General features: G+C 43.3%; 4 protein-coding genes across 6 annotated transcripts; 1 reads left to right on the top strand and 3 right to left on the bottom strand.

Annotated features, from left to right (window-relative positions):
* Positions 1–1,260: 1,260 nt before the first annotated feature.
* Positions 1,261–8,772, bottom strand: LOC124185226 (ubiquitin-protein ligase E3A). Of its 2 annotated transcripts, XM_046575769.1 has the most exons (13): positions 8,088–8,772; positions 7,835–8,015; positions 7,177–7,312; positions 6,910–7,090; positions 5,593–5,958; positions 5,176–5,486; positions 4,885–5,088; positions 4,468–4,767; positions 4,145–4,345; positions 3,777–4,054; positions 3,439–3,655; positions 3,108–3,343; positions 1,261–3,010 (listed from the first exon to the last, which is right to left on the bottom strand). In XM_046575769.1, exons 2-13 carry the CDS (start codon positions 7,879–7,881, stop codon positions 2,890–2,892), a joined length of 2,598 nt encoding a protein of 865 aa, XP_046431725.1. In that variant the 5' UTR covers positions 7,882–8,015; positions 8,088–8,772; the 3' UTR covers positions 1,261–2,889. The 2 variants fall into 2 exon arrangements, with proteins under 2 accessions (XP_046431725.1, XP_046431726.1); XM_046575770.1 differs by lacking the exons at positions 7,835–8,015; positions 8,088–8,772 and adding an exon at positions 7,397–7,579.
* Positions 8,773–8,902: 130 nt separating this feature from the next.
* Positions 8,903–12,193, bottom strand: LOC124185228 (T-complex protein 1 subunit beta). Its single transcript, XM_046575772.1, has 8 exons — positions 12,038–12,193; positions 11,321–11,630; positions 10,772–11,205; positions 10,495–10,572; positions 10,115–10,339; positions 9,839–10,016; positions 9,455–9,658; positions 8,903–9,374 (listed from the first exon to the last, which is right to left on the bottom strand). The coding sequence occupies exons 1-8, from the start codon at positions 12,038–12,040 to the stop codon at positions 9,202–9,204; spliced, it is 1,605 nt and encodes a 534-aa protein (XP_046431728.1). The 5' UTR covers positions 12,041–12,193; the 3' UTR covers positions 8,903–9,201.
* Positions 12,194–14,130: 1,937 nt separating this feature from the next.
* LOC124185233 (protein inscuteable homolog) lies at positions 14,131–19,585 on the top strand. Its single transcript, XM_046575784.1, has 4 exons — positions 14,131–15,181; positions 16,987–17,454; positions 17,545–17,755; positions 17,847–19,585. Exons 1-4 carry the CDS (start codon positions 14,577–14,579, stop codon positions 18,837–18,839), a joined length of 2,277 nt encoding a protein of 758 aa, XP_046431740.1. The 5' UTR covers positions 14,131–14,576; the 3' UTR covers positions 18,840–19,585.
* LOC124185232 (MIT domain-containing protein 1-like) lies at positions 19,287–21,426 on the bottom strand. Of its 2 annotated transcripts, none has more exons than XM_046575782.1 (5): positions 21,306–21,426; positions 20,826–20,954; positions 20,503–20,741; positions 20,038–20,237; positions 19,287–19,932 (listed from the first exon to the last, which is right to left on the bottom strand). In XM_046575782.1, the coding sequence occupies exons 2-5, from the start codon at positions 20,944–20,946 to the stop codon at positions 19,767–19,769; spliced, it is 726 nt and encodes a 241-aa protein (XP_046431738.1). In that variant the 5' UTR covers positions 20,947–20,954; positions 21,306–21,426; the 3' UTR covers positions 19,287–19,766. The 2 variants fall into 2 exon arrangements, with proteins under 2 accessions (XP_046431738.1, XP_046431739.1); XM_046575783.1 differs by having other exon boundaries at positions 19,853–19,949.
* Positions 21,427–21,611: the final 185 nt, after the last annotated feature.

The following is a 21,611-nucleotide window of genomic DNA, read 5'->3' as shown; positions in this document are numbered from 1 at the left end:
CTAAACTAACGGTCCGTTCTACCGTTTCAAAGAGAATTCCGAAAACCGAAACGCGTATCGAATATCAATTAGCTACGTTAAAATTGATAAGTTACTACGGGCAATGAGTGTACAACATGCAGAGAATCCTCGTGGTCGGTTGACTGCAATGTTACCGAAGCATACGACAGTGTGAGAGCTCTTGCAGACAATAGAGTCGTGTTACACACATAGTTGAGCTCTCTTCTCTACGCGAGTTTTAAATTGTAATAATAATCGTGTCATAACCGCTGCGACGATGAACACTATAACGGGGATCGGCGCACGGCGCCGCGATCCCTGCAACCCGCCTGGCGTTATCCCTACTTGTTTCAACATACCGCGTATTGTGAGTCGCATATATATAAATATATATATATTATGTATGTGTGTAAGCGTACACAGAGCGCAGACTAATTACTCGCTCACTCTTCAGCTGAATAAACTATGCATGTACCATTCGTACTGTTCTATACACGTTTGTATCTTATACTTAAAATGTAAATCAAATAGCTGATGTACGCAATATTTTTACTAAAGATATAAGACGGTGTAACTGTACAAAGTATGTCGCACGGACACGGAAAGTCTGTCGAGGCTGTTACAAATTCGCAAATTCGTATTGAATTATGTACGTAAGTCATATTCGGATTTCGGTTACAATTCATCAAATCGAGACAGAGTACATTAAAATTGCTACATCGCGCGGATGGCGTACGATTTTGGAAACGACACTTTTTTTGTTGTCCACATTAGTGCATCTTTACGTTCGTACGAACGAGGAAAATCGAAATTATATTACTTCAACACGTTATGCGTTGATAAAAACAAGATAGAATTTTTTTTTACTTCAACAATTAATTTAGACTTTCCTCGTTCATTAATTCTCGAAGACATTCTGCTGAACGCGATTTCCTTATTTAACTACATTGTTGGGGTCGTAAGATGTATCCGGATAGGTTACGATAAGCGCTATTTTTCAGGAATTTCTCTCGAGGAAAAGATCGCTCTGCGTGCTCTATCGGTCGCGTGTATAACAATTAACGATAAACAAACGTCTGCACTCGATAGCCACGCGCTATTTGATACTTGGAGTAATTTCAAACAACTTATACACGCATGAACACATTGGTTGTCCATCTTTTGAATTTCTTCCTTTCTGTTTTTTACGTGTATTAATGTGTATCACTTTAAATAAAGCGATTCACTCGTCGCAGTACCTATGCATACACTATACACTGCTTATTTCATACAACTTTTATTGTCACACGACTAATGATATATCTAAACATCGGTGTAGTGTGCAGCGTGCCTTTTTAGAAAAGTCGCTGGTTACAAACGTTTATTATACAAATTATTAGTCTATCTTAATTCTTACTTTTCTTTTTTAGTTCATTAGGCGCAGTAAATATCATTTGTATATTGATGGTAATGACAATTTTTACCGTATAAATTGATTGTGTGTTCATATGCGTATAAACAAAAATGTCAAGACACGGATAGGTACGCGATTTTTTTTTTGTTTCCTCTTTGAAACCTACGTAGCAATGCCCGTTTTATGAAGCTCATATTCTTGCATCGACCTTTGGGGTACAAAGCGTTCCAGTTCAATTTCCAACGAGTGTCCTTTTCTATAATCATTTTAACCTCGTCTTCATTTAAAATTGGCCGAGTAAGTACAGGGCAAAAAAGCCAATGCTTGAACGCTTTAGGCAGATGTAAAATCCCACTGAATAGACACTATTTATCTCACAAATTCTATTCAAACGTTCATTTATTTGCAATAATTCGTTAGCGCAATCAGCCGATTTTTCATAGTAATTCTTCTTCCGCAGCAAAATAAGCTGGTAGCACATTATTAAATTTCGAGTTTTATGAATTTTGCAGGATTACCGAACCGAAGATTAACGAACTTTTCACTTTGTAAATTTCTTAGACATTGATGTAAAAGTATTTTTTTTTATGCAACATCGCAGAAGTGGACATGGATAGCTGGAACGCACCACAATTATGTATACATGTATAACGTACATATCTATAAAATGTGTATACATAGTTTACAGATTTTGTTCAAAATGATTCACCTGATCTGTAAATCACTGATTCGTCTATTTACTTTTATCATTAATTTGAATAATTCCATTTGGTATTCACCCAGTAATTATTATTATTTACTTCTAAAATGTTTAATTTTACTATCACTTACTGAATACTCGCCATTCTCACTCGCATCACAGTCATACATTTCACTTGTCTTTGGGGCGTATTTTATATACCTATGTATAGTATGTATGCATTATTTATATATGTAATAGTATGCAATTGTATATAATAATAATAATAATAATAATAATAATAATATCTCTACAATTTCTTGCTTGAAACGTCGTAATTTGAAGCCAAGTGACGCTCAAAATCCGCACAGAATATAGTATATTTCGTCCACACTTTCCGCATATTCAGCACACAAATTATGTACACAAGGGCAGATACTACACGAGCCCATAAAGATCTACCGACGACAAAACTCTAAAAAGTATCCTACTCACTTTTCAGACACCAGACTTACACTAATTCGTGGATTTCTTTACCTTTTTGCTGCTTTCTACTTATCTTTTCTTGAATTGTTAATACTTTCTTTTCTCTATGCCCGATAGTCGATCACGAGCCCCCAACTTTCTTGTAAACTGCAAACATCGATCGTCCTTCACCTCCTCCTTTTACGCGCCTACTAATTGCTCAATAAGCATTTCCTGAAATATTCCGAATTGAGAATAAATGGGTAAGGAATAAAGAGGGAGAGCTGTTCAGGTGAGGAGAGATTTCTTTTTCTCGCTGAATTGAATTACTTCCGTTATTCGTATATCTTATTCACAGCATCCCAAATCCCTTTGAATAATTTATTGCTTTCAATAAACGATCTTGAAGCTTCTCTATCGTGCCATAATCGGGTAAGAGAAGAACGTTGAAGCAAGTGTGAGCTATGGGTAATCTGCAATGAAAACCACGAAATCTTGTTTCACATGTTCGTTGAACAATAATGCACTTCAAGTATGCATATGGGTAAATAATCAGTAAGATTTGCGCACCTATCCGAATCCGGACCATGCCGTGCGATCACCATCTTCAACCTCGAAAGACCACCGACGGGTACTCTATCGCTTCCAGTAGTAAACTGCAGCAGCCTACGCTGGCTTTCGGGTGGAAGAGCGTGAGCTACCCTCCAAAAGTTCCTGACAGCTTCGCTGTCGACGGTGTAACCGCCTTCGTACTCCGTAGCTGCCTCTAGTTCCGCAAAGTCGAAGTTCTTGCTTCCGCAGACTAACTGCATCACGAAAATTAATCGCATTCGATCACTATATTCTCATTCGGAACCCTATTTCTTAGGTTCAATATATAAAATAAGGATTGGTGTTATACCTGCTCAACTTCCTCCGGCCTGAAGAGTAGCGCTAACGGGCTCTCGTCGGTAACCATTTGAAAGCCGCGTCTAAAGGCTTTGAATTGTCTTTCAACGGATCGATTTAGGAGGAAGTCTGCATAGAGATCGACAAACTCTCGCTTGTTTGATTGCATTACGTAAATTTGATCCCCATCCTCGCGAAGCTCGTGGAAAAGTTCATACCCGAACACATCTCTGAATGGCAGATAGTGAAAATATGTTCATTACGATTACGCGAAACTTATATGGTTTACTTGTCATTCCTTGTTTTATTCTGCTTTTCGACGCTCTCACTCATTCCCTGTTTTTGACTCACTTGTAACCGACCCTAAAGGTTTGCATGAATGTGTCAGCCATGTCTTCTCCAGTGTAATCAAGCAGCTCTTTCAAACTTCTGTAAAGCATTGGACTCCAGTCTTCCAGATCCGCAAAGGCTCCTTTCCTTCCCAACAACTTGCGATAGACAACCATCGGGAAACGTACGTCGAGGATCACGTTGTTGTAGATCGCCAAGCCTAATACGACTCCAATCAATGTAAACTGCGCATCGCTTTCGAACGACGTTGGATTGAACCACGTTGTTTGCGTGTCATCCTGTTCACGATTGTATACGAGATTAAAAATCAACTACAAGCTATTACACTCAATCAATATTAGAGTTTCAAAGCAGAACGCATATCTTACTTGCAGCGTGAACATTCCGTAATCAGGATTAAATATTTCCTCGACCACTAGCTGAAAAAATTCCTTGGATACACCACCCTCGTCAACCCCTTGCTCTCCCTCAAATTCAACAACGAGTTGTTTCTTCAGATCCGTCGGATTTTCCATGGCTACCATTTCTAATTCAACAAGTGCGTCGTCTATCAAATGATCTCTACGCACCTGATAAAGGCAAAGGAGTATTGCAACTATATTAGCCAGATCTCGAAATTTTCCGTTATTTACACAAAAACTTTGAAAATCATTGATCCCTGAAACCAGTTTATGAAATCCACTGTGCATACCTTTAATCGGAGATAGGGATTCGTTGGCTGGCCGACAACAGTCTGCAGAAAACTCATTCTTCTCTCACTGTACATTCGTATTCGGTTATCATAATAGAGTCCGAGTGTTTTCGTTGCGGGTGTAAGAATGAATGCATAGTTCATAAAGCTGAACTTTTTTGGCTGCTCACTTTTGTAGTACGCAAAGTCTTTGTCCATTTCTATGGCATCACTCAATGGCTCGTTGTAAAAGTCGTTGAAGGGAACAAATGGCTTTCGCGCATCCAGCGAGCAGATTTTTAATTCCACAGCCAATGGATCCTTTGGGCAAACAATGAATTAATTCATTTAAAGACAAGGACGGCAATAACATCAATCATTCAAAGCAATAAAAGAAAACGTGACAAATGAAACATCAGAAATCAATAGATAACTTACTTGCAAAGCCTGTGTCGAAGTTCTCTGAGTACTAGTTTTTTCTAGCTCCCCCGCGTCGCCTTCTTCATCTCTTCTCAATTCTGGTCCATCAAGTTCGCCTGCGAGCATACTCGCATAGTACAGTATTTTCATGACCTTAGTCGGGGCAGTAATAGTATCAGCGTCTTGGACGCAATAGTCTCGAGTGAACGACCCTCCGATTACCTTGGCGCAAAATCGAACAATAACAATGAATCAATTTTCAAATATCACTGGTCACTAATCACTGCAATCAACAAAAACTCGTTGTACCTTAACGGTAATGAGTTGCTGCAGTGCTTGCAGTAGCGCTTGAAGACGAGGTTTTGAATGCCGTGCCCATACGCGTGCCAGCTTTGCCTGTGCTGTTAAAGGTAGACAGCTCGCAGCCTTGCACAACATATGCAATGCCAGCTCAAGATACTCACTGCTACCCAAAACTGGTATCTCAAATACTATCAGGAACACATTCAGTAAACTGTCCGTGCTATCTGAAGGCACTATACCAAATACCCTCAAGTCCAGTTCTATGTTGTCTGCCAAAGTAACTAGAGCATGTACAAGTGCAGATTCGAATGCCTCTCCTGTGAGACAAATCGAAATCAAGTGATCAGCTTTCGATTCTCGATCCTGACTTACATCAAACACGAACAAGCGAATCAATAATCAATATTCCGTGCGTGCTCGTACCTGGTAACGACCAAAGTGCTGTAAAGGCTCTTCTAACTGCAGGCAAATCTACACTGGTATCGTCAGGGTGAGGTACAGTAGGTGAAGGATCGCTGCTATCCTCTTCCTTGTCTTCTCCTTGCAGTGATCTTACTGCTTCTTTACTGAGGTCTCGCGGTGGTCCAAGAAGGTCGACTGGAGCTCGATCAAGGAGGGCGGCAAGGGGAGAATCGTTCTCTGCACTTTTTTGAAAACTACGACTCAATGCTTCTGCAGAGGAGAAGACTTCGCCCAACGTCCGAATGAGGAGAGAATAGGATTCTTCAGATTTACACTGCTGTATTATATCCAACAACTTTGGTTCTGTCAAGTATGGCACTGGTTTTCCTATTCAAATTAGAAAAATAAAGTAAAAAAATTTGTACAAATGTGTATGTATGTATTTACTCAGAGATCGTCTCGTCGGTAGTTCTCACTTATTTCAATCTCAAATTCTCTGATGTTTTATCAGTTCAATGAAGCGTGAAAAGCACTGGTCGTATTCTTCTTTGCACAAATCTTACTCATTAATCGTAGCTTTGTTTTGCCTTTGACTAGTAATAAACAAAGCATAAGTCACAAACAAGCTTCGATAAAGCATTTATTACAAAACAAAATACATAATGTGACGGTATAATAAGGATTTATCTCTCTTTGCAAATAAATAATGTATAAATTGTTAAAATTCATTGCTTTTCATGCACTGAGACGATCTCTTCACTTCCAAATACCTAAGGTACAATGTCAACACAACTAATTTCCTAACGAGTCGTTGCAACTGGCGCTTATCTGACCGCCGAGACACTCCAATCCTTTTAGTCCCAAGTGACTTCCTTGTTACCACATCTTTTAGTGTTGGTTTCACCCCCTTCATTTTAGACCGCGTTATCCTACCCGGATATACACATTCGCTTTTCACGTATTTTTGTCGCCGAATTGGCGCATGACGTGTATCATGGATATTATGCAAACCAGACGTGCCGCTAGAATTAGAATGTGAACAATATTGTCTGACCCAAAGGTTGTTTTTTTCTGTAATTGGTGTATTTGTTCTATCGATTTTTGAACAACTCTTGGACCCCCCGAGATCGGAAATTTTGTCAATATTTAAATTGTTTTCTGATTTATTCAATAAAACTGGATTAGAATTTTCAATGGCACCATCAAAACATGAACACGGCATGTCTTTGGCCTTGGAGCTATCTGTTTCTCCATAAACAGAACCGGTAGAAATGTTTAGGCAGTTGGATGCTACAGCTCCAAAATCTCGGTTCTTATTTTCCAATTTTGTTGCAATACCTTCGACGGAGCAAGTCGGGTTTACACTTTTCACTGGCAAGCTTTTCGCCAGCGATGCCGGGCCTGGCTCTATCGTGGTTCTCGCTACTTTGTTGGGTTGTGTTCCATCACATAGTCGTGCCTCTTGAGAAAACAACTGAATTGCCTGCGCAGCTGCTTGATTTGGCGTCAAATTAGTCACCTACAAAAAATGGGATATGTAAGTTTCTGTTTCTGAAAGACTGAGAGCATTTTTTCACTGGATATACTAAGAAGAATTATTATCACCTTCCCACTTGATGCGCAATGCTGATTATCACACTGTGGATTTCCACAGCCATCTGTTAACTGATAGAAATAGCGTTCAATGAGTTTCTTTGCCGCGGCACGCTTCATGTCGCTGCCAGGGCTCTCAGCTCCTACCCTGAAATGAAAGCACAATTACGACTAGAAGTGATGATGATGCTCGTTGATTGAAAAACAGAATCTCAGATAGTCTGTAGCTTACCAAATTTCTCTTTTCATTTTTAGATTTTAAAAAAGGAATGTAGCTTCAATAAGACTAACGAACCTTCGAAAAGGTAAACAAAGAGCGGATAATTCATTAGTCATTGCCATGAGGACGTGCAGACAGAGGAGAACAGGGGCACGAAAGAAGGAAGCAAACGCTAAATATAACCTCAAAAACGCAAAATACATTGTCACGCTGACATGTCAACAACGGCGAGTTCTACGACGGACCTTCTCCCCGACTCTAGCCCCTGAAGGGATTCCATGTTTTTAGCACGACCGATCTCGATCGTGAGCTAGAATTTTCTTGGGGAATAGAAATTTACGGGGAAAAATCGAGGCGATTTACCGTGGGACCAAGATCGGTGAACCCACAGTTGGCAATCAGGATTTAAACTCTAGATGAAAGGAAATGACGCTGCGGCGGGTCTTTTACCTGGAAGTCAGATCTTCTCCAGGGTCCTCTTGGCCCTTCGCGCTCATAGAATGGGAATAGCGAAAATTTTTGCTCCCTCGGTGGTGATATTTTCGCCCGTACAAACGACGATGACGACGACGACGACGACGTAGAAGAGGAGGAGGAGGATGATCGAATACGGAACACCAGGGGTTGTTTCCTTTAAATGACGACAATTAGCGACATATCAAAAAATTCAGAACCGTATTACACAAGTGACTCGTATATTTACCCAAGCCACGAGTCGGCGACACTACGTGCCGCTGTTAAATATTGACTGCACTGAAATTTACGTCGAGAGAGATGAAACAGCTACTAATGAACAGCATCAGCAACCGCGAGAAGGCGACAATCGCGAGGAAATCACCCAGTTCATTTGTGTAACAAATGAATATATTTTTAGTTAAGAGAATAACAAAAAAACACACACTCACACACACAAAGTTCCCGGTCCACTTCTGATTTCCTTCTGTCCATCAAAACTTTCGCCACTATTTTTCGAACTTTGAAACACGCTCGTGTATCGTGCGTACGCGAACGCCAGCGATGATTTATATTCTGCCGTGATTCTATCTTTGGCACCTTCGCTGCCAATGTTATCCACCGCCTCTTTACTGTTGCTCGACAGTTTCCTCATCTCCGATCGCAGCGCGCCAACAGTCCATCGACTCGGCGATTATATCAGCAAACGACTTGTCGAACTTCGACTCTGTGAGCCCGGGATTCTTCGTTTTCCAAGAGATCGCTCAATTTTTATTATTCTGCAGTCTGATCAACTCTAATCCAACGTATTTTGAGCACTACTGTTCATATGTGAATAATGATTATGTAATCATTTTTCGAAACCTACGGATCAGTATAATAGTAAAACCATAAATTGATCTTAATCATGTCACACATGAAATTTGGTACAATTTTTCACCCTTTTAGGTAATTGTGCCCACTTGAGTAGCAAATGTTTCATTGCGAGTTTCGGGTTTCGAATCAACTTTCCCAATTGTAATTTTCTAGGTTTGTATGAATATGGATTTGTTGAATAAGAAAATATTAGGTACAAAACGATATACATGTACGTATACATATTTCGCTATACATATACATACATGAAAACGAATTTATTGTTATGTTCGATATATCGAACATAGAAGTGTTTCGTTAATAAGTAAAATTATAATGATAATAATCGGCGACGATTCACGTCGCCGGTTTACAAATGCGTGTAGTTGTGTTCGGTTAAATAAGCGTGTTACGCGTTTTAGTCGTCACCTATGATGCGGAGAAGCGCAGTTCATTTTAATGGACAATTAATGAAATTACAAAGAATTGAAACGGAAAGCGCGCCCCGTTTAACAGTGACCACGGTCCTGGACGCGTTTTCGCGGTGCTGCCTTAAGAATGTTGTCAACTCGGAGTATCATTTCGGCGGCTTCAGATGCACTCAGGACGACTTGTCGCTTCACAGCCCACGACTCTGTGATTCCGAGTTTTTTCATGCAGCCGATTTTACCCTCCTCCATATCTGTAGTAGGAAATACGAAACATTATAGTTATCCTGCGAATATCGATTCTGTGGATTCGGTCTTGAAATTCAATACTAACCAAGTCCCATTGTTGAAGCTCCCGAATTATGCGCGGCTCTGAGCTCGCTGATTAGCTGAGCTGAGTCGTAACCCGCGTTGTCTGCAATTACTATAGGTAGCTGCTGAAGAGCTCTAGCGTACGCTTCCATGGCAACAGCCTCTTTTCCAGGGGTAGCAGTGGCAGCTTTCATCACTGCACAAGCCATAGCCATTTCGCTGCAACCTGTTAAGATTTTTATAAGGCTTAGGATTACAAGGAAAAAACTGTTGTGTGCTCTTACTAAATTGTGGAGCGCGCACTCCCATTTGTTTGCGTAACATTTTGAATAAAATCTGAGTATTCAACGCAGCAACCAAATTGTTTTTACACCAGCGTTTTGGTAAAACATGAGAAATTTTTTACCTCCTCCAAATACGATACGTGACTCGCGTACTGTAGCTGCCAGTACGCAGAGAGCGTCGTGTAATGAACGCTCAGCTTCATCTAGGATTTGTTGAGTAGCGCCTCTGATGACAACGGTGCAAGCTTCACCGAGGGCTACACCCGAAAAACGAAGAAGAGAGTCTTCTCCAATCATAACCTGTAGTGATTCAAACGATGATCAGAATTGTTGATACAATTTTCTGAATTAAATAGGTTGCAAGGCATACTTATAGTATCCAAGATCTAGAGACATACCTGCTCTATTAAATCACATTTGCCAAGTTTGACCAGCTCGGGATGATCGAAGGTACTGACTATATCTCCTCCAGTTACAAGGGCGAGTCTTTCGATACCATCAAAATCTGCATGCTCAATGGCCATCAAACCAGCGTCAGCGAATAACTGTTCTGGATAGTTGTAGATCAACTGCCTGTTTATGAAGACATTGCAGCCATGCTTCACTATTTTGTCAACTTTATCCTGGTTGGGAAGCAATTCATCAATTCAGAGGATATAAAGTTGATTAGTTGGTACGGAATCGTCTAGTTCTGGCCATTACACGTAAGCCTCATATTTTTGCGAATAATTAAGTAAACTTATACGTGAAAATGCGAATGTTGACGTCATTTCAATACCTTCATCTTCTCCTTTTCTGCAGTCTCTAGCTCTGCAATCTTTGCCATCGAATCGACACGTACCCTTGAACCGAAGACCTGAAAGATAATTAATAAATTAATAAAAATGCAAATAAACACGAAATCACACGTATCAGTACAGTGTATCGTGTTATTTCAATAAAAAATGCTGTGACAAGCATAGCTACTACATTCAAGATATTCAATTTATATAGAACTGGAACAGAAGTTTCGAAGAATGCCCAGTCAATTAAAATTGTTTTATTTTAATTCATACCTTGATTTTATCAGTATCCATGGGGGTATTGGCAATCAGAATACGAGCATCGGTGATACGCTGGGGCTGATGAACTCCAGGTTTTTTATCGAGAAGGAAACCTTCATCAAGGAATGAATCAGCCAGAGTGGCACCCCGTTTTTTTATTATCTGTATAGCGGATAAGTTTCCTGAGCCTTTGAGACGCAGTACAGCATCAACAGCCAGCTTGCTAAAGTGTTCTTTATGCTGAGACAGAATCTTTGAACTAAGCGTTGTTCGTGCAATGTTCATAAGATCTTTGCGGAAAGTCTCAGGATCCGCTGAATTATCTGTCGCCGTGTTATGTAGTGCCTCCCTGGCAACCGTAGTAGCGCTACGCCAGCCAGCAATTATTGTCTGCGGATGGATCTTCTGATCTATCAACTTTTCTGCTTCCTTTAGCAATTCAGCCGCTGTTAGGTTTCAGAAAAACAAAAAAACAATTTAATTTGTGATAGATTGCAAACTATTAATGCTGTCTTCAAAACAATTGATTGAACTGAATAGACAAATAAATGAATAACAAACCCAATACTGTTACAGAAGTTGTGCCGTCGCCAACTTCGTCATCCTGCACTCGGCTCATGTCCACAAGTATTTTTGCTGCAGGATTATCAACGCCGACACTCTTGAGGATAGTGGCCCCGTCATTGGTAACCTGAACTTGACCAGCTGATCGTCCATGAGCGACAAGAATCTTGTCCATGCCTTTAGGGCCTAGAGTGGATTTGACCAGTTCGCCAATAGCGATGGCTCCAACAAAAGAACTCAGCCGAGCTATTTCCGCCTTCTCCTCTTCCGCCTCATTCTTTAATATCCTGACAGGATTAAGTGACACCTAAAAAAATTTTTGCTCACTCATATTTTTGTTAAAAAGAATATCATCCGCCGGATTCATAATGTGCAGGAGAGGTTAGGTTGCCGTAGTAGACAAGCAAAGGCGAGACACGGAGATTCAGGGTGTGCCTAATGAAGTCCGCGGTGCAGCTCAATACCACGCGATCATATCGTCGAAGACAACGTCTCCGAATTCCTGTATCAATCCTGTGATGCTCGAGACACGTGCATTTCGTGTCACGCGATTCGCCATCATTTTGATGCGGACACCGGACAGTCAGTCGTGGGAGGATCGACTTCGCCCATCGTTGGGTTTGGATTTTGAGGATTTTATATCCGGGGGTAACGAGGAACGAGATTCGAACGAGACTTAGGCTAGTTTATTAGTTAGCTAAATGCAGTACTGACCATCGTTAATTGTTCGTTATCGCGTACTAAACACCAAATTCAGAAATCACCGCTTCGATGTCGGGCGCCGTGATGTTGAATGATGCTGATCTTGGAACAACGAAGGGTCGACGAATCGCACCGTGCAGAAACAACTAGAAGCCTTGCCTTCGCGCAGCTCTCGCGACCAATCGCGAGATCTGTGAGCCCCAAGTGATTCTTCCGACCGCTAGATACCACCACTCACATTGACTTGATTCCATCTTTCCAATTTCAAGACCAATTATGGTCATTCTGCATCGTAGGACGTCGTCCCACATCTGAATCGAGTGAAATAATGCCTTCAATTGCGAATGGAACAATTTAATACACTCAAAAATATGTTTCTTCGGCAATTTTGGTTTTTTTCCCTACGTAAAAAATCCTGAAATTCTTTCTTTACGGACGTCCAATGTTTTCCATTTTACTCCTGATCATAGGCAACTTATTGACGTTTACGCTTGATCGTAGGCGAATGTCGAAGACCTTGTTGCAAGCAATTTACCTTGTTCGTGAACCTAATTGTTAGCAACTGGTCACACATGCGACGATATTTTAATAGTAATTGCAGGCGTAGAAATTCAATGCTGGACTCTGTTAGAGTTCAGTAGCTGTCAGTAGTAACATCTGGTATTGGTGAGGTCGACGAGAACTATTCATGGCTAATGCCCGCGTGCTTGACTCATTCGAAGTCATATTGCAGGAATGCGCAAGAAGAATGCAAAGGATATACGAAGCTGGCTTGGTTACCACAACAAAACTGTTTTAGAATTCCAGAGCGGCGCGTTTCAGCTGACTCATCAGTACAACATAGCTATTGATATGATTATAAACGCATTGAGCATGTTTATACGTATAAATGCCGTACCAGTGTCAAGTTTTTTGTATATACAGAATGCTTGCACCACGTACGTTACCTTCATACCGTAAAACCCCGTCTTACGCACTTTTTTGAAATTAACTGCAAATAAATTCCTGCTTCGATTGGTCCGGATTTTTTCACTCAAACTTCCATTTTATCTCCCCTTATCGTTGGCTTCGGGACGTTCGCGTCCCTGCATCCCCCTTCTTCTAATGTATGTATTTCGCACCCCAAATTGGTGTTGTCTGCGGGGTGCGCAGGTTGCGCGTTCACAGCGTAACGGTCCCTCGCAGCTGTCTACTTCTCTCCCCTCGTCACCTTGCTCGCCCTAACTCCGGTAGCGTCGACAATAGCTTCAGTTAGACGATAGGCGGGTCGAGGATATGCGTATGTGTATGTTTGTCAAGTACAGACTTTCGGTTTAAATCACGTTCCTATAGATGAATTCATTTTTTTATTTGAATTTATTTTTCCCTATTTTCAAATGTGTTTCTGAGATTTCATTGACACAAACGACCACAGATTGGATATTTGAAAGATTATTCAGTTTTCGAGTTGGATTGCATTTGGATGGTCTGGCACATGCCGCTTGAAATTTCAATAATTTTTAATATCTGCAGAATTTTGAATGATCAGAAACTGTATACTTCCCATTTGGACTGTATGTAATACAGGTTTTGCGCTAGAAGGTAATTGAAAAATATTTTCTTCAAACGGTTCCACAACTCTGTTCCAAGCACCCGGAGTTACAAAACCCGTTTTTAAGTCAGAGTAACAAGAGCCAGCGAAACCGAGTAAGGGTGCGAGTCAAGGCAAGGGTAGGGCGGGAAAAGTAGAAACGTCGAAATCTACTCGGCAGAAACCTGAACAAAGAGAATCCAAAGTATGCATAAGTGAAAAAAAGTCACAGGAATAACTGGACAGGCTGAAACGGTCCCAAAATGAAAACGTAGCGTAATTGAAAGTTGACTGATTGCCTGATCCTTTGATCGAGAATTCGTTAATTTTATCGTTAGTTGTCGCAGCGTTTAATATGCTTCACCACGTAGCCCGCATTTAGTACACGATCATGGCACGCGTGCAGCTTTAAAGTTGAAGTGTGCGGGCGCAGATGTATCGAGACGTCGGCATTGGCGGGTGACTCTTTAAATGCAAGGGGCGGGGGTCGTCCCTCCCCGAGGCACAGCGAGGCACACCGAGAGTGGCACCTGGCGCCGGGGGCCCATCGCCGTAGGCTTGAGTCCCCCTTGGTTTTCCCCGGTCTCCACGGGGCCCGGGGTCGCCGCGTAGGATCGCGTGTGGCTACGCCATGGCACGCCAGGTCGTGGGGCACGTGCGAGGACCCGGTCGACGCAGAAGACCCCTCTGGATGAGCCAACCTCCCCCACGGTCTTCCCCCGCGACGAGCCGTAACGGCGGGCCCCGCGAGCCAGGGGTGCTTTGGAGTTCAGTGGGGGAACGGACCCGGATCGCAGAAGTTCTATCGCCCGGGCCCCCGGGTCGGCTCAGTTACGCGCCGAACGTCGCTAAGTCAGCTACGAGCGTGTGATCAACCGTGCGGTTTTGGAGTGTGTGACTAATTGCGAGAGCGCAAGGTAGAAGCGTAAAAATTGCCATGAGCTCTGCTGTTCACTAACATCGAACGCAACCAGCCCTGAAATGAGCCGCTTTAAGAGAAAACAGAGCCAGGTTTTCTGGAAGTACATGGAGTCCCAGGACCTCGGCCTGCCGAGCGAGACTGACCTCCTCAAGTCAAGGGAAGTCCTCGAGCTTCCGGCGCCGCTCGACGATGCGGAGGAAAAGCTTGCGGCCGGGGGAGTTGCGGAGGGTCCCGAAGACTGGAACGAGCCGCCAGACCGGGAGAGATCGGCGAGTCCGAAGAGCTTCGTCGGCCACCGGAGCCAGGACTCAGGATTCTCGGACTCCGAACGCTCGGAGGAGTCGGGGGTTGACGCGTACGCTTCCCGCGTCGAGAGGCTGCGCCGCGCACGGACCAGGAAGTTGCGACGACGGAGGATTTCCGAGGATCGGGAGAGTGAGGAACGCCTCTCTCCCGCGAGGGAAGAGAGGGACCAGCGCTGCGGCGCCGTTAGGAGACTCGACTCGCTCTGGGCACCCACCGAAATTCCTCCGCACCCCAGACACACGTCGACCCCTAAAACTGGTGAGCCTCGCGGCCGGAAGGTTTCCGCGTCCCTCCCGCGCGGCTCCAGAAGACGAGGCGTTGATAAGAGGCGGGAGACTTCAGCTGCTGTTTTCGATCGGTTAGTGGAGATTATTATTTCATAGTTGTTGTGAGGTTGATTCGCATTCAAATGTCAATCTGAAAAAAAAACAGGGCTAGAGCAGGTACGGTACCTTTTAGTGTTTGAAATTCAAAAAAATTCATACGGCAGTGCAATATTTTCAACTCTCGATGCAAAATTCCGAAACCTTCTGTCCATTCGTTCAATTTTCCCATGGCAGGTCGTGTTTCAAGCTGTTTTGACATAGATTAAAACCTGCATTTATCGCCGTAATTGGAAGTATGTATTCTGAAACAGGAACACATTTAGCTGTCAGGTACGCACCAGATTATTCAGTGATAATTTGAATTACATAAAAGTATCAGTTGGCTGTTGTATCACTGACAGAATGTACAGACTACAGAGAAGCATTCTGGTGGTATAGCGTATGTACAATGGGAGAAAGACATTCTTGGCCTGTTAGCATCACGCTGTAACTATAAGTGCTATTTCACGACGAGTGCTTAAAATACACCATCGGCCAACGTGTCAATGTGTGCGTATACCATTTGCTGAATCGCAGTACAAACGTCGCACTTCCGCTTGTAGAACGTAATTCCTTATATACTTATACAGTTTGCCTTATGCACATGGTCAGGGGGGTATTATCTCTTGCTCGAGTTGCATTTCTGCATACAGATATCCGTAAGCATGATCCACCTCATGCAGCGTATTGGATACATAACATGAGCGTAGAACTGCTTCAGTTTGAATGAAAAATATTTCAAAATAGAATAGATTGAAATTTTTACTGCACGAATTGTTTCGTGCACCAGCGTATCATGCGCTTCAAAGATTATTGTAGTTGATGGCCTCAGTTTTGGTGTTTCAGTATTAAGTATACGCCGTTGGTTCGGCTCGCTGTGATCAGCATTCGAATTGACTCACGGCAGCCACGCGCTCACGTCTGCGTCCCTACATACGTGACTCAATGCAGCCAGGTGTACGCACACTTATAGAAATAGGTACATGGGCGGGCCGTAATTGTGTACATACACACACGTGTCGAAAGAACCGCGTAGAATCATGCAGTAAAGGATTGGTGTAATAGCGATAGGCGGAAGCTGAGTCGCGACAATCAAACAAGATTGAGTCAACCTGAGTGAGTCAGTCACCACCTACCTACCCGATAATGACTCTTTCGAGAGAATTTCGATGACGAAGAACTTGTGAGCTAATTGTGAGAATGCAGCGTCGCTGCACCCCCCTTTTATACACGTGAGAGGAGGGGGGCGAAGCAGATAGTACGGCGCAACTACGGCGGTGAGTCGCGTTTTGAAGAAGCGATTATTTCGCGCTTGTAAATTGTGCCACTATTTGCGTGACTCTCTCTTTCTCTTCGAATTTCAACATATATCCGAGTATCGGAATCTAGATCGGGTTTTTAATATTAATTCTTACAAAAAACGATTGAAATTGTTTCGAAATTATAAATTTTCCGTGATCGCTACACCGTTGAAAGTATTTTTAAAGATGCAAATGTATGAATTACCGTTTCTGCCGGAATAATTTTGCACCCCGAATTCCAGAGACATGACTGGTACCAAATTCGACGAAACATCGGGCACTAATGACGCGGATGTGAAGGGAAATTTTTAAAAACTCCGTTACTTTCGATTTCGATGACGTGGCTGAATCGAATTTGTAAAAATCCAACCAAGATCGACTTGAATTTGAATAGCCTTTCTCCCGCTGCCGGAAAGTTAAAATTTCGAACATGACAAAGTCGCGACTGCACTCAAATCTTTGCATTCAAGTAACCGTCTCCCGGTTTCTTGTTACAGGGGAGACGCGGACGATGACGACGAAGAGGCCGAGGAGGGTGATCGAGTGCCTCGAATGATCGGAGTGTCTATGGCGGACGGAGAGTGCTTGGGAGATTTTTTGTACGCCAATGAGCCGCCGGAGGACGTTTTCCAAGCGTCGGAGTCCGCGACGGCGTCTTCGGGAGCGGTACGACGATCGTCGGCGCATCGGACTGGTGAAAATTCCAACGGACAATTTGCGCCGGTCAAGTCATGGCTGAACCTTCTCGCCGTGGAGACCGAGGCCGAGTGCGGTGCTACTTTGCAGAGCAAAGCCTTGCCCAGAATCAGAACTCCCTGTAGCAGTCGCAGTGGCAGTACGACGAGTCTTCAACACTGCATGCAAGGCCGCGATTCCACCCTCCTCACCGCCTCCGCGACCGCCGCTGCGACGAAACTATTGGCTAAGGTTGAACAGTTCCATCAACGGTATCAATCCGCTCTGGAGTAAGTATTTTGCCATCTATTTAACTGCAAAAAGAAATTGGAAACAATCGAAGACGTATGTGTAACTGTAACAATATTTTTCACCCGCAGAGCGCTGAACAGGCCTGGTAGCGAGAGATCAGAACGCGGTTTGATACAGTCGCTCGAAGAGGAGGCGTTCCTGCTGCTCTCGGAGCTCGGAGCACCACCGCCCCAAAGAGTGCGCAACTTGACCTGTTCGAAAGAAGTTCTTCGGCAGCTCAGAGAACTACAGAACGAATTGGACCACGTTGTAGACACCCGTCTAGATTTTTACGTCGAGGTAATTATATCGGTTTAATATATACCTGACTCGTCGTCGCGGCACGTAGTATGTATGTACAAGCTCTTTAAAATCCAAATTTCTCCAACAGCGGATCGTCCGTGGGCTGGAGGAGGCGCCAAGGGAGGACGGGATCGCAGCGCGAGGCGCGCTGGCCGGGTTAACGGCGCTGGGTCTAGGTCCAGGAAGTCGAAGAGGGGGGCGAAGCGTCGCGCGATGTTCGGGGGTGCGAACACTGCTGACGGCGTTAATTTCAGTGCGGGGGCAGTCTAGCGCATCGAGGGATTCGCGGGTCGCGTGCCTGCGTGCCCTCGGTAGCGTCTGTTGTTGCGCCGAGGCGATAGAGCAGCTGGCTGCGCACGGTGGCTCAGAGATTTTGGCGGACCTCCTGAGCTCTGAGGCGGCGCCGGAAGCCGAGAAAATGGAGGCCACGGCCCTCGTCGTGCAGATAACGGCGCCCTGGACTGACGCCTTGGGGCTTCCCCACCTCGAGCCCTTCGCCGAGGAACTGGTTCAGTCGCTGACCCTCCTCGCCGGGGATACCGCCTGCTCGCAGACGCTGCTCCTGGCCGCGGCGGCCTTGAACAATTTAGCGCGGTCCCCACGATGCGCGGGCCCAATGGTGGCCTGCAAGACAGTCGCCACTTTGCTCAGGAGCGTGCGGCGATCGGGGGGCGGAAGCATTTGCCTTATGGAGCAGGTCGCGGCTCTGATCGGCGAGTTGGCGAGATCCTCGCAGATTCATCCACACTTGGCGGAGGCCAGGGCATCTGTAGCCCTGGTCTGTTTCCTCAGAATGACACCTCCTGGCCTCGAAATTGCCTACAGGAAACTCGAGGCCACCGCCTCGGAGGCCCTTGCAAGACTCTGCGTACATCGAGAGGTTGCCCAGCAGGTCGTCGACGTCGGTGCCATAAATTGCGTCATTCCTTACAATCAGGTGACCATCGCGGACTCGTCGACGGTCAGAAAAGCTCCGAACAATCGGTATACTCGTTCTCTCAGGATCGCTTGTAAGAGAGCCGCCAAACAGATTGACGCCGCCAAAGCTTCCGATCGAGCTTGCACTTTGGATCGTCGTTGATTTTGATAAGAGGTGCGGGATCTGAGGACTGTCGAAATTGAGTGATAAAACACCGAGCAATATTTTAGCACTGAGATAATGTAATGGAGGAAAAAGTGTTTAACGAGCGAATCCGGTGTCGTACTCATTTATATAGATATATCACAACGAATAATAATAGTAATTATAATTATATATGTATATTTGTATAATGATTATCGATACTTCATATTATAAAATGTTTATAGTTATCGTTAAAACTACCGTCTACATAATAGTCAAAGACATGGCTGAAATTACGAGGCTCTGAATCGAAAATTACATACATGGTTGTGAGAAAATCCTTGATGTAATTTTATACCTGGGTATATTAGTTTCAGTATTTTCGCGTCGATACACTAAATACTAAATTATAAAGAAAATCTACACGAGAAGGTTTCAAAGTTTTATCAACTCATTTTTGCATACTTTATGGGTAAAACACTGCGCTACGAATAATTGATTTACCGCGCATTATACGTGAATGTAAATTTGTAATAGAGTAGGCTTATGACTCATGTGCCATATTTTGCAACACACCCAGTATCAAGTGTAAGTAACGACTTATGGGCATTGGTACCTATACCTATAATACGTGCGTATTCATATAATTATATCGTGTAAATTTTCATCGGTATTTTTACTTGTGAGTGTAGAGAGACTGATAGAGAGACTTCAGACATTCTACGAATGGTGTCGTTTGGGTGAATAAAAGTTTTTATCCTAAACTATTTATACTTACAAATAATATATGTATATTTTAATGTGTACAAAAATACTCGATCACATACCCTAATATTATCTGCCCATTAATCGGGAATCGTTCGCTCAGGGATAAGAAGAAGAGCTGCAGCAATTGATCCTAGCTCTCTTTAAATTATCCTTACCGAAAATAACTCTGTGGTAGCGTTACGTGTCATTTTTATTGACGATTTGGGAAGCATGAAAAATATCGACGCTTGTTTCCAAACACGGCCTCAATTCCATGTCACAGGCTCCAAGCGTCATTTTACCAGCAGAAGCTTTGAAGTAGTCCAAACCTCGTCCAATTTTTATCACCCAGCCATTGTTCAATCTTCTCGTCATTCGAATCCACATACACATGATCAAAAAGTGACTATCACAATATATTTGCGGGCGCAAATAAAGGGAATACATTAAACTAAGGTAAATGACTTACCGAACTTGCCGATCATGTAGCGTCGACGAGAACGTGAATTCAAATGATATTTGCCGCAATCCAAGGCTTAGTTTCAATTCTTGTAGCCACGCTGTTTGTTCTTTCCGACGATCTGGATCTTGCGTGGTCACCAGCGTCACATGTGCCAACGAATGACACTTTTGAATCCCAAGTTCGCAGAGCCGCAACAAGTTTTGACACTACAGCGATCGTTGCAATAATAATATATCTTGAGATACAGTTTCAAATCATCGCACGTTCAGAATTTATTCTTCAGAATGTAACGCGATTGAGAATCCATCTTTTAAAACAGATTATGCTAAAAATGTATCGGAACAATTGACGTCATGCAGCATATTCAGAACAAAACGCGGGTGAATGTTAAATTAGCCGCGATTAACACACGATCGATGCATATTCAGAGAGTGTTGGAAATTCGTTTTGTCTCCGGAGAAACTAATTTACCTGATGAAAAGTCCTTATGTAGGGATCTTCGACGTGTATGTGAGTTACTGAGGCGTCCAAAAACCTCCCGAAAACGGTGGCGTATCCGTGGCCGGTGGAGCCGGCCTCAATTTTCGTCTGTTCCCTGTACTTTCCCGCGGATTTTTGCTCCTTAATAAGGTCCTTTATGGTTTCAGCTCTGTCCATATATTCAGCTGCTTTGCATTTGAAATGTTTCTTCTTCGCCGCGTCTTTGGTCTCTGTGGGCATTGGAATATTATGTACTAATAGCCATCTAATATTTAATTCCGAAGTTGTCGTTTGTTATTATTTAATCATCATACCTTTTATCAAGTCCATGAGTATCTGGAGACCTTCTTGATACAAAACCAGTGCCATCGTGTATCTTTCTTTGGTATCCATTTCGACGGCTCTCAGCAAAATTGATACGGCCGCACTTTCCATAGTTAAGCCTAATTTTTTTTGTTTTTCAATTTCTACACTTATTCGGTATATTGTATGGTTTATTATACGCATATAATTTTGGCATGCGCCTAAAGAAGAGTGCGGGGGTCCTCGATTACCTTATCTCTTGATTGAACACGAAAAGCGCGGTACGTACAGTACGTTAATTCAAATTCCCTAGACAAGTGTTGAATCAAAATTTAAAAAATGCGCCCAGTCAACGCTACCTATACAGACATAGTTTATACAGCGTGTGCATGACGTGTTTACAAATGTGGCGGCGACCAGTGGCGACAGTTTACAATACCATCGCTACTGCGAACAGCGAAAACGTCATTCTTCTTGACAGTAATTCTAACCTCAAATATATTTCCTTCCACGATCGTTGCGTGCGCGGGTACGTAAACTTCTCAAAATTTTCATCAAGGCACGGTGCTATGCCTCGGTCATCGGGCCCGGATCTTGTTCACTGAATTTCACCTCCTAGCCTGCGTTAAAACCGATGCAAAATAAAAATACATAGGCATAAAATAAATCGTATTAGAACTTCTGCATTGGGGCGACCATCGAATAGCGTAAAAAGTGACGATCTCAAAATTAATCAGGTTCGCAGAACTGACGCTAGGTGCCAATAGCTGCTGAGCACCCGCGGGCATTTTTAAATT

The sequence above is a fragment of the Neodiprion fabricii genome, chromosome 6, assembly GCF_021155785.1.
Source record: "Neodiprion fabricii isolate iyNeoFabr1 chromosome 6, iyNeoFabr1.1, whole genome shotgun sequence".
Classification (NCBI taxonomy): domain Eukaryota; kingdom Metazoa; phylum Arthropoda; class Insecta; order Hymenoptera; family Diprionidae; genus Neodiprion; species Neodiprion fabricii.
Note: the sequence above shows the minus strand (reverse complement) of the source record. Positions and strands in the feature narration are given on the sequence as shown.

Bases quoted from the DNA above. Each gene is read 5' to 3' on its own strand.
- LOC124185233 (XM_046575784.1), top strand. From the start codon at position 14,577: ATGAGCCGCTTTAAGAGAAAACAGAGCCAGGTTTTCTGGAAGTACATG. The intron at 15,182-16,986 runs GTTAGTGGAGAT...TTCTTGTTACAG, and splicing joins TCAGCTGCTGTTTTCGATCG to GGGAGACGCGGACGATGACG. The intron at 17,455-17,544 runs GTAAGTATTTTG...TTTCACCCGCAG, and splicing joins CGGTATCAATCCGCTCTGGA to AGCGCTGAACAGGCCTGGTA.
- LOC124185232 (XM_046575782.1), bottom strand. From the start codon at position 20,946: ATGGAAAGTGCGGCCGTATCAATTTTGCTGAGAGCCGTCGAAATGGAT. The intron at 20,238-20,502 runs GTAAATTAGTTT...CGATCGCTGTAG, and splicing joins ACATAAGGACTTTTCATCAG to TGTCAAAACTTGTTGCGGCT. The intron at 19,933-20,037 runs GTAAGTCATTTA...AATGACGAGAAG, and splicing joins CTACATGATCGGCAAGTTCG to ATTGAACAATGGCTGGGTGA.
- LOC124185228 (XM_046575772.1), bottom strand. The intron at 10,573-10,771 runs GTATGAATTAAA...ATTATCTTTCAG, and splicing joins TGGATACTGATAAAATCAAG to GTCTTCGGTTCAAGGGTACG. The intron at 10,340-10,494 runs GTATTGAAATGA...CTTCCCAACCAG, and splicing joins CAGAAAAGGAGAAGATGAAG to GATAAAGTTGACAAAATAGT.
- LOC124185226 (XM_046575769.1), bottom strand. From the start codon at position 7,881: ATGAGCGCGAAGGGCCAAGAGGACCCTGGAGAAGATCTGACTTCCAG. The intron at 7,091-7,176 runs GTGATAATAATT...CATTTTTTGTAG, and splicing joins ATTGCGCATCAAGTGGGAAG to GTGACTAATTTGACGCCAAA. The intron at 3,344-3,438 runs GTATAACACCAA...TTCGTGATGCAG, and splicing joins GGCCGGAGGAAGTTGAGCAG to TTAGTCTGCGGAAGCAAGAA.